This window comes from Phallusia mammillata, chromosome 5, assembly GCF_965637545.1.
Source record: "Phallusia mammillata chromosome 5, kaPhaMamm4.hap1.1, whole genome shotgun sequence".
In the NCBI taxonomy this organism is placed as follows: domain Eukaryota; kingdom Metazoa; phylum Chordata; class Ascidiacea; order Phlebobranchia; family Ascidiidae; genus Phallusia; species Phallusia mammillata.
Window position 1 is genome coordinate 4055202 of NC_137256.1, and position 13042 is coordinate 4068243.

Consider the following 13042-nt stretch of genomic DNA (forward strand, 5'->3'; position numbering starts at 1 on the left):
GTGTTGACACATATTTTTCCTTCAAAGTTTGGGGAACTCGTGTGTCGCTTAAAAAAATATATGTAGACATCATACATCAATGGCAGGAAACATCCTCGTGATTCAATGGTGTGACAGAAGCTACAACAGTTTGTTGCCACAAAACGACGAAAATAAAGTTGCGAACCACACCTCAAAAAGGCAAGAGTTAACAGCAGCATAAATAAGTAAAATAATGTAATTCGTTTTAATTTCAGAGCTAATTTAGGTTAAAAACAAAAATAAGCTTTTCTTTCTACAAGAGCAAAGATGCAAAGTGGAAAAAAGGAGGTTCTTAGAAAGTTTTTCTGGTTTTTCATTGGATACTTTTTTACTTATGGTGCATACTATTCAATTCTACTGCTGCAATCCAGTATTAACATCAAAGATGGTGTAGGTAAGAAACAATTGGTCCTGATTTCGTTTTTTTTTAATAATTTGCATTAAAAAAGAGTTCAGACCAAATAGACGACACAAGCAACTACTTGAAAGTGTTACGTTATTAAACTGTTTGGCCAAAACGAATTTCTTAAATACAGTTCGGGTCCGTACCGGGTTTCGAGCTTGTACTTTCGGGTTCCGGCCGGGTGTGAGGTCGAATTTCGGGCCCGCTTGCAGCTTTGTTGACACAAGAATGCTTGTTTAACTTTGACAATTGGACAAGACTTTCAATGGATACTACTAAAAAATCTGCTGATACTAATACAGTTTTGAAGGGTAGTGGGCCATTGGTTTCGTTTCCACTATTTTGTTGTTTTAGGTGTTACATCAGCTTCAATAACGTACGGCTGCTCAGTCGTTTTCAGCATTTTTCTTGCTCCAATTCTACTTCGTGTATTGGGTGAAAGGTACTCGGCGATTGTGGCCCAAGTCACGTACTTGATTTACATATTGGCCAATTTCTATCCAGGTAAAGTACATCAGAATGGTTAAAGTTTTTAACAATACCATTTTGTAAAGCTTTAGTATTTTGTTGCAATATTACCGATACACACCTTTTCGTTTTTTCGCAACCACTGTTTTCATTTCATTTTTTCCACTATTTGTTATCGTTTGTAGCAGTTGCATTGCGTGTTGAATACTGGGCTTCCGTTTTCCTTGTACACAATTTCGTGTCACGCAGGATTGTTTTCATAAATATGTATGTGCCTGTGTGCATGCGTGCATGTGAAAGTGTATAGTTACGTGTAAAAGGGGGTAGCTGACACGGTGACCACAGAGTCTTTTACTACCCTGCACATTCATTTTTTTCTAATAGTTTGTGGAAATATAATTACTAACTTAATTACTTATCGTACCTCGTTTCCGTTTGCAGAACCCTATATTCTGATCCCTGCTGCGACACTTGTGGCAGTCGGGGAGGCGACGATGTGGCCAACCTTGTTATTGTTTACTGTTCACTACGCGCGGTGTTACGCTCGACACGGCAACAAGGACACATCCGCCTACGAAACTATGTTTGTGGGAATTTACTTTAGTGGATATTATCTAAGTCAGGTACAGTACAGTTGGGTGCTAAAACATATGTGATTTTTTAATAGTTGGTTTAAAACACTGTGTTATGGAATGTAAGATGTACGATAAACCGCTTTTTGTGGAAGGGGCAATAACCCTTGTTCCATGTCTACGACAATGGTCAGAAAGGTTATGAAATATAACTTGGCCATCTTATACCACCAGCCGTTTTTCGTTCTGTAAAAAATCATACTGTTGTTTCAGATATTTGCAAACTTGCTGTCATACGGAATTCTTTTTGGTGGCAAAAATTTCTTTGGAAATCAAAATCAATCGACAGTCGATTTTTCGTATTGTGGTGCAAATGATTGCCAAGACCCAAACGCCACAAACGAAAACATTGACATGTATGTGCCGACGTCTCAAATTACTCTTTACTTGGTTTTGGGGGTGATGGCTGGATTGCTTGTTGTGTCAATCATCGTGTATTTGACGATGCTGAAAGATATTGATGTTTCTCTTGAAGCTGTTAATCCGGAAACCCCAACTTCAGAAGGTATTTTTCCAAATAAACAGACAATTTAATTTAACTTGGATTAACGCCTAAACCATTGCGCAAACTTTCTGTTAAAATTTTTGAGCATATTTGTTTGAGAATAACATATCTTTTTGTAAATGTTGATACAAACTGTATAAACTGTGCGCCAGGTGTATTGCATTACGTTAGGTGGCGCATGGTTTAAAATAAAAATGTTCAGTTTAAGTTTGATTGTATTTTTAGAAGCAGCGCTAAAGGATGAAGAAACGAAACAAACCAGCGACACAACACTTGAAGGGGAGAACATAAACACCGATGGAGTTCATTTCAAAACCAAGGTAAACTAAACACGTTTGCGTTATTCATAAAATAATTATTATTCCTTGTTTGCAGAACGTTTTCACCCCAGTATTGTCCAGCATCAAAGAAACATTTAGCCTCTTACTTCACCCACAACAACTTCTTTTGGCACCGTTTGCTTTGTATAGCGGAATGTACTTGGGCTTCATAATGTCTGATCTATCCAGAGCTTATGGTTCCTGTCTATTTGGGGTCCAACAGGTGCGATTGTAGTTTTTGTTTTTTTTTGAAAATCACTATTTGATGTAGTGACATTTCTTTTGTGAAATAGATCGGACTTAATATGGCATTACATAGCGTGGCGGGTGGCATATGGTCAATGCTGGCCAGTTCGTTGTCCAGTCGATATGGTCGGAAAGTCACTATTATGCTAGGCTTTGGAATCGACTTGTCATGTTGGCTGTTTCTTCTCTTTTGGCAACCATCAAGCCAAAATTTAGGTTGGACTTATGCCATATACGTTACAACAGCCTTTGCCAGCATTACTTGGATAACAACAATCAGCGGTAAGAGCCGTTTGTGCGATTTTGCGCTTTTGGTTTGGTTAAGTTATGGCAAAGCATACTGGTGATATTGTGTTTTAGATACATACATCGATTACTTTTCGAAAAAGCGAGACATCGCCTTTGTGGTCTGGAACTTGTGGGTAATGGTGGGAATAGCGGTGCAGTTTGGTTGGAGCACAAGTCTTTGTGTCAGAACAAAGGTTTATGTGCAAATTGGAATCCTGTGTTTTTCAATTTTAACCTACGGTGAGCATACAGCGGCTAATTGTGTTTTCCTCTAAAACATCGCGTATATAAATTATGAAATTGCTACTCTTAAATAAGACTGATTCAAATTGTGTTTTTCGTGTTGTCATTGCAGCGTTACCTAAAATAGTAATTAACAAGCAAGATACCTTTTTTACCGAAATTGCCTTGTTCAAGGTTTGTTTTGTGAACTCAAAGACTAAACATACCTTTTTTGACATTTGTGTTTGTACGCAGGTGTTGCCGATTACATTCAGAAGAATAAGGCGAAATGTGGCTAAAAAAGCAAGTATGGAATAGAAAATATATGAACGATCGCAAATTAATACTCTTATTGCGTGGTCCAAAACAGTATATGTGGACACTTTTTTTCTAAACTAATTCGATCTTTGGTGTAAAATTCCGTTGCAATAGTTTTTCTGATCTGTGTAACAGGTGATTGTACTGAGCAAGAAAATTTAGGCCAAAAACATAAATAGATTAAAACGTTAAATTCATCACTCTTATGTAACCCGGTTTGCAACCTCTTGCTGAGAACAATACCCTGAACTGTGTACCTTGTATATCACACATACTTAAACAGAAGTTTACAAATTGTGGATTTGCAGCTGTAATGTATATCCAAAATAAAAATGCAAAAAAATCAGATCTTGAGAATATTGCTTGCTAACCGCATCTCGCTAAACGTCCAGATAGCATTTGCGTTGCAAACAAACTTGGGCCAAAGGGTACCTTATTTGTACCGCAGTCCACACCATAGATCAGTGGTTCTCAAAGTGTGGGTCGCGATCCAAACATGGCGCAGGGTCAAAAAATGGGTCGCGCTATGGTGATTCAATTCTGCCCAAACGAACTATTACCGCATTAGGTAAACACAAACGAATTTACTTAATGCAGAAATAAAGTCCCCTCACTCGACCACGTTGTACAGTAAAATGAACCAATCATTACAACATACAGACAATAGCCTTCCAATTTTACTGTTACGCACATGGCGATTGTAACGTCATAGCACGGGAAATAATAGGACAAGTTAATCTTGCATAACTGAAGGATGAGTAAGTATTCGTACAAGGAAACATTTTTAGATTTGGGATTCACTTCTATCAATGATCATGGCGCTGCAAAGCCACAATGTGTGTTGTGTTATGCGGTGTTGTCGAACGAATCGACCTCATTAGGCCTGCAGTCATTTTGACATGGCCAGACTCCTATGCGGCGACGGCGTGGCCTCGAAATTGCCGTCCGTCTCGTTAATACATTTTTTGATGTTTGAGGCTTGGGTCGTGAGATGTTCATAAAACCCAGATTTGAGTCGCGGTCAAAAAAGTTTGAGAACCACAGTACTGCCATAGATTGTCCTTACTTTGTTGTACATCAGGTTAATACTCTGACCAACAACGGTTGAGCTGATAGGTATATATGAAGTTGTTCTTCTTAAGATTTTAGCAGCACGTTTTGCATAAAAAGTCAGTACTTTAGCATAAAGGTATATACATTTCGCGCTGGTACTTCACTGAAATAGTTTTGTAAGGCATAGTTTGTAACATCACATTTCAGCAGTCATAGTCATTAATGCAATGTAATACTTAACTACCAGAAGCGAATTCAAACTGCAACAGAACAATATTATCAGAAGCAGTTATAAGATACAGTAATATGGGTTTCCTTAAAGTCGGATTAAAAAAATGCAATTTGTGATGATCTTGAGCGAATACTATTCGTATGACCCTGTACCAAAGAAAACGTACCGATTGAACAGCAATGTTCCATGCAGGCACTGTGTAAATACAAAATCATACAGACTGCAGCAAACCGTCGCTTTGCAAATATTGGTCAAGTGTACATAATAGGTAACTGTATGAATGGATTTGTGCTTGAGGCAATAAGGGGAAACTGATTTTTGTTACAATCTGCTAAAACAATGATAGACTGCCTTTTTGATGGATGTTTAGGCGAAACGAGGTTAAAGAGCTTAAATCGCAGGTTTAACGCTTGTAGTGTCGTGTATGACTAGTAAACTGTTAGTAAACTATGAACAAACTATGCATAAATACCTCGTTTGTTTTCAAACTGAATAGCATCAAACTAGTGTTCGATCGAAGGTGACAATAAACTTTTAAGTAAAATCCTGCGAAATGGGCGAACTTCAACAACAACCGAGTGTTCGAACTATTAGAAGAAGAATTGTATTGACATTTCTCTTGTTTTCAAGTGGAATATTTCTAACTTTTGCGGCCTATAGTTCACTGGTTTACCTGCAGTCAAGCATCAACATCGAAGGAGGAGTTGGTAATTTTACTTTTTTGAATAAAAGTTCCAGCAAGCCGAAAAACGCTCACTAGTTAGGTTTAAAAAATTATATTTTTTGTGGGATTCTAGGTGCCGCATCCATTACTGCGACTTACGTCACCGCAGCCATTTTTGGAATAACCTTTACCCCAGTTCTAATGCGAGTTTTCGGTGCAAAGATTTCGGTAATCATCTCCCAAATAACATATCTTTTCTTTGTGCTTGTTAACATTCACCCAGGTAATGTGTATTTTTTAACACTTAGTCCAACATAACAATAATGTAGCTGAAATAATACAACTGCATTTTGTATTGTATAACACAGATTGCAACCAAAACTTAACCGATTGTGTATCAGGTTACTTAATGTACAATAAACGCATTATCGGTGATGTTGTTTTCGCGAAATTTTAGACCCTGTTATTGGGCACTGGTTTTGCTGTTTGAATATCAGTGATTAAACCAGTGGTATAATTTAACTCATTTGGACACAGAGGCATATTTGCTAATACCAGCGGGAGCAATAGCGGGAATAGGGGAGGCAACAATGTGGCCTTCCATGATGTTGTTTTGTTCGCACTATGGCAAGTGCTTTGCCCGATATGGAAGCAAAGATACCAGGTTTTACGTGGTTGAGTTTATCGGTTACTTCTATTTCATCTTTCATACCAATCAGGTGAGATTGTGAAAGTACAAAGAGTTCCTTAACTAATCATTTGTGACATTATGTAACAGTTAACAGGAAACTTGGTTTCTTACGCAATATTTTATGCGGGAAAAAAGATTGAAGTTACGTACAATGCAACAGCAAGTCCTTACGGCTCGTCGGTCGCAGTTTGGGACAATGGAAAGCCTACAAGAGACCTCACCGTGTGTGGTGCAAATGACTGCCAAGACCCGAACGTTACTCAACAAAACATCGATCAGTACGAACCGGCCACAGAGGCCACTTTGTACACCATGATCGGCGTGATGGGTGGAATGATTTTGTGCGCAATAGCAATCAATACCCTGTTTATCAAAAATATTGACACTTCTCTGGAAGTTGAAGATGACCAAAACCCGAACAAACAAACACCAGGATCCCCAAACAATGCAAAGGTAAGCTAAACATTGGTGCTGGATTAGGTTGAACAATAGAAGTACGCCATGACGTTTGTTTATGGGCTTACAACAAACCAAGGGCCTGACGACGACAGAGTTGAAAGTCGGGCTTGGCCGGGTTCGGGCTTAGGTTTCTTAAAAAAACGGTTTGATTTGTTGAACAAATTTTCGTTGCTAAGTAGCCAATTGCTGAACATGACATAATGTTAAACCATCAAAAAACACCTTGTTCAAGACCAATTGTCTATTATGTTTGTTGCCTTGGTCTTTCCTGAAGCTTTATAGACCTGTCAATTAAACTTTCGAACGAGCTTCTCAAAAACGATTCGGGTTTTAGCTGGGTTCGGGCTCCTAATTCAAGCCGTTTTCAACTCTGGAACACAGAACTAAGATCACACTAAAATATTTTTTATGCAGGAGGCGTTCTATTTGGGTCTTGATACAATGAAAAAAACGCTGCTTCACTTGATCAACCCAAGGCAGCTTCTAATTACGCCGTTTGCTCTCTACAGTGGGCTTCTCATGTCGTATGGTTTTGGTGAACTGACACGTGCGTTTGGTTCATGCATGCTTGGAGTTGATCAAGTAAGAGTTTATGCCACTGTGAAATTTGCTAGCTGACCTACAGGTGATGATCGTTTACCGTCGCAAAACGTGTATTCCGAGTTTGACAAGTGTAAGTTGCCGAAATCCTTTGAGTTTGAGCCCCTCAACCATCCGTAGATGTATGTAATAATAACTCACAGTGTTGAATTGTTTTGTTAAAGAAAACGAAACAACGTCCCACCCCTGCACTTTCTCCGCAGCCCATATGTGTAAACATCAAAAACATTTTCGGTTGATGTTTTGCAGGTTGGTTTATGCATGGCCGGTTATTCTGCAGCCGACGCTATCATGTCGTTTGTCACCGGTAAAGTATCAAGTAGATATGGAAGAAATGCCATGCTCATCATTGGCCTTATGCTTGACATCACAAACTATATGATCGCACTATTCTGGATACCGACTGCCAGCAGCTTATGGGTGGTTTATGTGCTGTTTGCAATTGTGGGAGGAGTAGACGGAGTGTGGCAACCTCTAGTAAACGGTAAACGAAAATTTATGGCTATCAACTATATGTTATGGCTGGGGTTGAAAAGCCACAGGTGACAGTTATAGATACCTCATAGATTCACTTTGATTGGTAATGGTAAATATTAGTGCATGTATAGACTATTTTTGGTTCACTACATACGACGAACCTGCGAAAAATACCTGGTTTATAACCAGCCTGCATAAAGCTTCCATAACTTAATGCTACAGGATTTAGGATACCGTTCTTTTAATTTTGTTGTTCTTTAGTGTTTGGTTACTTACAATATATTTAACCAACAGTGTAAAGGTAGTAAAATTCCTAATCGTTTGTTGCAGAAATGCATGCCTCATATTTTCCTGCCACTCAAGATATTGCGTTCACGGTTTGGAATTTATGGACGTTGGTCGGAATCGCAATTCAATTCGGATGGAGCACAAGTGTCTGTGTGCGAGACAAAATCTACATACAAATGGGGCTTTTGGCCTTTTCGATTGGCGCTTATTGTAAGTTTCACGTGTGGTATATTGTTAGAAACAAGTACAAAAAAGATAACAACCAAAACTTGTTTAGATTTTGGAGAATATTATTATAAGGAAGAAGCAAAAGAGGTTGACGAATCAGAGCAAGAAAAAACAGAATATTGTTTCAGTATCACCGCACTTTAAAGCTTAAAATCATTGTTGCATAACTATTCTCAAAGAGCTTCAAATACTGTGCCAGTAGGAGTCACTAAGTTTACTGCATTTGAAAAGTCAAATATCCACCTATAGTTTCGGGTAGGCGCTTGCTTGTACGTGTATAGCTCAGATTATGTTAAAGTGAACTTTAATTTTCGATCGAGTTGACCGCGGATTGCGGAAAGTCTTTTTGATTGGGTGCAATAATTTCCGAAACTATCTGCCCTCCTACTTGTTTCAACTGTTTAGTTTACAAAGCGAGGTTTACTTATTTTACTTAACACAACAATTTGAAACAATTATCCCTCAACCTGTTGCAAATTACCTCTTCACAAGAAAAAGTATGCAGTTGTTTGTTACATATATATTGGTTTTAGTTGCTTATCATGACTTATCAAGTCAACTGCCGTATTTAATTTCAGTTGAGATCAATGTTGATTATCTCCAGACTATCGGGACCGGGGGAAAATGTGTATTTACAGCAAAACTACAAATATTTGTTTTTCTCCTTCTTAGAACGACAAGTTTTGCCATAAAGATTACAAGCGTTATACTAAGATCACGAAATTTGCTCAGTAGATTATCAAGTATTAGTTGTTAAAGTATGCCACAGTTTGAAACGAGTTGTGGCGCAAAGAGAAGAATGTTCATTTGAAACGAGTACATTTACAGGACGAAGTTGATTAAAATGAACTACACAATGGCTACGAAAACAAATACCCAAAACTTTAAACCAATCATTTCCTGATTTTCAAACTGTTCTTTGAGCAAGTCTGAGGCAAAGCTTTGAAATAAGTGGTTTCTTCGGAGGCATAACAATTATAGAAGGAATATTGATCAAACTTTGTGGTTTGTGGAGTTTGGATTTTTGCACATTTGTATTATGTATATTGAAAGTCTGTTTTAGAGGTTTTGGACTGTCCGCAAAACCTGTTAGAACGGTCGTCACGGGCCTTGTAAGCCATTCAACACAAGCAGATGAGCATTTGGTAAGCTTGTCTGAGCTTTGTTTTACACTTACAGGATGTGCCGTAGCAATAGCTTGTATAAACTGAGGATATTCCCATTTTGCTTTGCAAATATGCTCAGGACAGGGGTGTGCAGCCTGCGACCTATGTAAAGGTTGTGGTCGCGGCCACTTTTAAATTTTAAATGAGGTATGGTACGCTAAACTTACTTGCAAGTTTAAATGGTATTTGTACATTCAAAATCTGCCTGTTAGGTACGCAACAAATTAAAAACAACTTGTTATATGAGGATACGGTCTGTCGTCCAACCATTTTAATTGTATTTGACACCTCAGTAATAAAAGTTGCACACACCTGGTGCAAAGCACTTTTGGTTGTTGCATACCTACACAATTACTTCCGCGTAAAATTAATAAGAGAAGCATTTTGGACTGAACGTTTGGAAAAGAAGGTGAATTGCTACTATACGCAAGGAAAAACGTCTTATTTAGATAACTTTGGAAAGTAGAAGGAATGTGGGTCTGATCCTTTGTCAAAACAATTAAAGGCAGTCACAATATGCGACATCACAGCAAGAATAGATTTATGAGCACAGCATCTGTAAACGCAAGTTTAACGACTTTAAACTTTTGACGTGGGCAAAATTCATGTTATTCGTAGTGGTTAAAGCAATGCAAAGCACCGAGTTTTTCAGTGTTTAAAGTTGTCTGTTACACTAGAGATAGAAATTGCTCACACAAAAGTAAAATTATGCAAATCAAGGTTCGTAATTCGTCAGTACTCCTAGATTTGACCTTAACTAACTAACTTCAAAATGGAAAATTCCTCTGGCCAACATACATCCTCGCTCATCCAACACCGGAGGAGGATAGCAGCAAGATTTCTGCTTTTCTGTTTTGGCATGTTACTAACTTATGCAGCGTATGTTTCGGTAGCAGTTCTGCAATCCAGTATCAACATAGAGGAAGGCGTAGGTATGTTTCGATGAAGTACAAAGCAATGTGACACAACGACAATATAAACGATTAATATGTCGCAGGAGTTTCATCGTTGATTGCCACATACGCAACATCGGCCGTGTTCGGATTATTTTGTACCCCTATTTTAGTGACAAAGTTTGGGTCGAAAGTAGCAATTGTGATGTCACAAATATTCTACTTGATTTACATCGCGGCCAACTTTCATCCAGGTGTGTAAGCGTAAGTATACGAGAAAAATACATACACATTAATATTGGTTGTTCCATCTGTATGTGTATATGGTTTTGTACTACTTTACAACACAATGGCCTGCTCTCGTATCAGTACTAATACAGCACAGAAGGATACGTCGTGTATCATAGAGGTGTTTGACGATAAAGCTATTCGTCTGCGAAAATGCACAATAACTGGTAATGCTTTTGAACCAGTTACATATTCGTATTTTTACAACTTTTCCGCGCAGAGTCTTACGTGTTGATTCCAGCTGGAGCAATAGCAGGTATGGGTGAGGCAACCATGTGGCCGGCGATGATGATTTTTGCAGCGCACTACGCAAGATGCTATGCACGTTATGGAACCAAAGACTCAAGTTTTTACGTTACCGAGTTTTTGGGTTGCACTTTTTCCATGTTCCAGATAAGCCAGGTAACTATTCAATGCATAAAATTGAAACTGTAACAAAATGTTTAAAAAGCCATCGTTCGTAAATTTGGTCAATTTGAAATGGCACCTCGAGTTTTTCCCTAAAAGTATATAACAGGCACCATCGAAACATAACGCCTTCCAGAGCCATACTTTAAACAAGGTGAATGATTTGCCTAGTTTTTGCTGTTAGGTTGTTGGCAACTTGATCACCTTCGGCATATTGTACGGGGGAAAGTCGGTTCAATCAGGCGGGAATGACACAACTGCCACGCCAGTGTCCAAAGACTTCACCTTTTGTGGTGCAAACGACTGCCAAGACCCCAACATCACTGAGCAAAATATCAATCGATATGAACCAGCTTCGGAAGTCACACTATTTACAACTTTGGGAGTTATGGGGGGAATGATATTGGCAGCAATATTTATTTATGTCATCTTCATCCCAGATGTTGACCATTCGCTTAAAGTTCAAGAAAGCGAAAATACCCAATCCAAGGACCGTGCTCAATCCGACAGCATGAAAGTAAAGTAGTTGAAAATAAAATAATTCTTAACAATGGAAAAATGAAGTTGTTATTCAGGTTGCTGTTCAACGTGTGTTGGAGATCGTGAAAAAGACTTTTCGTCAGATAATTAATGTGCGGCAAATCCTCTATGCCCCATTCGCAATCTACAACGGCTTATTGGTTTCCTACATGTCTAGTGAACTGACCCGTGCCTATGCTTCATGTATGATTGGAGTCGATCAAGTAAGCGCAAGATAAAACTTAATCGCATCAAAATCGTTTTAGCCCTTCACCGTCAAGGAGATATAAATTTAAACAATTTTGTTTGTGCAGAGTCGCAACATAAAGGTGACAACAAACTTTAATTGAAACTGACTAAGGTTACTTAAATGAAGTTACAAATTGTATTTTTTAAGGTCGGACTTTGTGCGGCTGTCTATGCCTCAGTCGACGCGGTTACTTGTTTTGTGACGGGAAAGTTGTCCAGTTGTTTCGGTCGAAACTTGCTTATCGTTGCTGGGCTTATTGTGGACATTGGTGGATACATGATTGCATTGTTATGGATTCCGACCGAGGCAAATCTTTGGGTAGTTTACGCCTTGTTTGTGCTGTCAGGAATCGCAGACGGTATATGGGAGCCTCTAACATCAGGTGGAAAGAATTACTTTATGAGAGATATCAAGGCAAACTAATGTTTTTTTTTCGCCCGGTGAAAGAAAACGTAATGACACCACTGTACTGAACGTTCCCCAAGACGGTAATAGCTGGGCAATGTTAAAATGGAGGGAACAGCTGTTGGGTCATACAAAGTTTGCTGCGGCTTACACCGTAACAATATAAAAAAACTTTTTTATTTGTAATGTTCCAGTCACGTTTTATACTTGAAATCCTTGTAACTATGTGAACGAACATTTCCTGGTTAACTTTTAAGGCTAGATCAAAAATTGTTCCCAAGCTGTAAACTTGTTTCAGATATGCATGTCGCGTACTTTCCAAACAACGAAGATATAGCATTAGTGGTGTGGAATTTTTACTTTGTTGTGGGAATGACAATACAATTTGCTTGGAGCACCAGTTTGTGTGTACGAGACAAAATTTACATTCAAATCGGATGGGTCTGTTTTTCTGTTGTGTTTTATTGTACGTACTGCTTGCCATCTGTACACTGAACGCATTTGATTTGACTTTTACCTCTTTTTCAGACGTAGCCGAATGGTGTTGCAGTAAATCAATTGTTGATTCCAATTCTACCGTAAAGGAACTCGACTGTAATGTGGAAAACTCGATATAGAGTGAAACCTAACTCTAAAGCCAGCTAAAAAATTCCATCTGTATGCAGAATGTCAATAAAATTACACAAATTATGAACCGTTTTTTTTCTTGGCATTTGCCAAACAAGGTCAGTTGAGAAAACTTTTTGTGCCAGCGATAACTATGGGTCCAGTTACTTCATGAGGATAAGTGATCTCAATATTTGCTAGCATGTAAACTTGTGTGATTGTGAATTTTTTTCCACCCAGCTATAGGCTACACAAAACTGGAAGACCTATTATTCAATCTATGCCAAAAACAACAAACTAAAACACTTTTGTTTAATTCTTTACTGTACTTGATGCAGTTTTGCTAAACTTGTGAAATCGGCGCAATGTTTCAAACGTATTTCTATTTTTAA

The 13042-nt window shown here is 38.4% G+C and overlaps 3 protein-coding genes across 4 annotated transcripts; all 3 read left to right on the forward strand.

The window, feature by feature from the left end:
- The first annotated feature begins 242 nt into the window (after nt 1-242).
- On the forward strand, nt 243-3769 carry LOC145228906 (protein unc-93 homolog A-like). 2 transcript variants are annotated; one of them, XM_080094119.1, is made up of 9 exons: nt 243-415; nt 779-928; nt 1334-1515; nt 1738-2029; nt 2255-2349; nt 2405-2572; nt 2643-2877; nt 2956-3123; nt 3361-3769. In XM_080094119.1, exons 1-9 carry the CDS (start codon nt 289-291, stop codon nt 3402-3404), a joined length of 1461 nt encoding a protein of 486 aa, XP_079950245.1. In that variant the 5' UTR covers nt 243-288; the 3' UTR covers nt 3405-3769. The 2 variants fall into 2 exon arrangements, with proteins under 2 accessions (XP_079950245.1, XP_079950246.1); XM_080094120.1 differs by having other exon boundaries at nt 2261-2349.
- Nucleotides 3770-5261: 1492 nt separating this feature from the next.
- On the forward strand, nt 5262-8581 carry LOC145228109 (protein unc-93 homolog A-like). The gene is made up of 8 exons (XM_080093097.1): nt 5262-5415; nt 5506-5655; nt 5910-6091; nt 6151-6516; nt 6937-7104; nt 7372-7606; nt 7930-8097; nt 8165-8581. The coding sequence occupies exons 1-8, from the start codon at nt 5262-5264 to the stop codon at nt 8257-8259; spliced, it is 1518 nt and encodes a 505-aa protein (XP_079949223.1). The 3' UTR covers nt 8260-8581.
- Nucleotides 8582-9884: 1303 nt separating this feature from the next.
- LOC145230721 (protein unc-93 homolog A-like) lies at nt 9885-12722 on the forward strand. Its single transcript, XM_080096230.1, has 8 exons — nt 9885-10213; nt 10279-10428; nt 10683-10864; nt 11055-11387; nt 11446-11613; nt 11787-12021; nt 12343-12510; nt 12573-12722. The coding sequence occupies exons 1-8, from the start codon at nt 10054-10056 to the stop codon at nt 12659-12661; spliced, it is 1485 nt and encodes a 494-aa protein (XP_079952356.1). The 5' UTR covers nt 9885-10053; the 3' UTR covers nt 12662-12722.
- The last annotated feature ends 320 nt before the right edge of the window (nt 12723-13042 follow it).

Excerpts from the sequence above, each read along its gene's own strand:
- LOC145228906 (XM_080094119.1), top strand. The coding sequence starts at position 289 with ATGCAAAGTGGAAAAAAGGAGGTTCTTAGAAAGTTTTTCTGGTTTTTC. Across the intron at positions 929-1,333 it reads ATTGGCCAATTTCTATCCAG|AACCCTATATTCTGATCCCT; the intron begins GTAAAGTACATC and ends TTCCGTTTGCAG. Across the intron at positions 2,573-2,642 it reads GTCTATTTGGGGTCCAACAG|ATCGGACTTAATATGGCATT; the intron begins GTGCGATTGTAG and ends TTTGTGAAATAG.
- LOC145228109 (XM_080093097.1), top strand. The coding sequence starts at position 5,262 with ATGGGCGAACTTCAACAACAACCGAGTGTTCGAACTATTAGAAGAAGA. Across the intron at positions 5,416-5,505 it reads CAACATCGAAGGAGGAGTTG|GTGCCGCATCCATTACTGCG; the intron begins GTAATTTTACTT and ends GTGGGATTCTAG. Across the intron at positions 5,656-5,909 it reads GCTTGTTAACATTCACCCAG|AGGCATATTTGCTAATACCA; the intron begins GTAATGTGTATT and ends ATTTGGACACAG.
- LOC145230721 (XM_080096230.1), top strand. The coding sequence starts at position 10,054 with ATGGAAAATTCCTCTGGCCAACATACATCCTCGCTCATCCAACACCGG. Across the intron at positions 10,865-11,054 it reads CCATGTTCCAGATAAGCCAG|GTTGTTGGCAACTTGATCAC; the intron begins GTAACTATTCAA and ends TTTTGCTGTTAG. Across the intron at positions 12,511-12,572 it reads TTTTTCTGTTGTGTTTTATT|ACGTAGCCGAATGGTGTTGC; the intron begins GTACGTACTGCT and ends CCTCTTTTTCAG.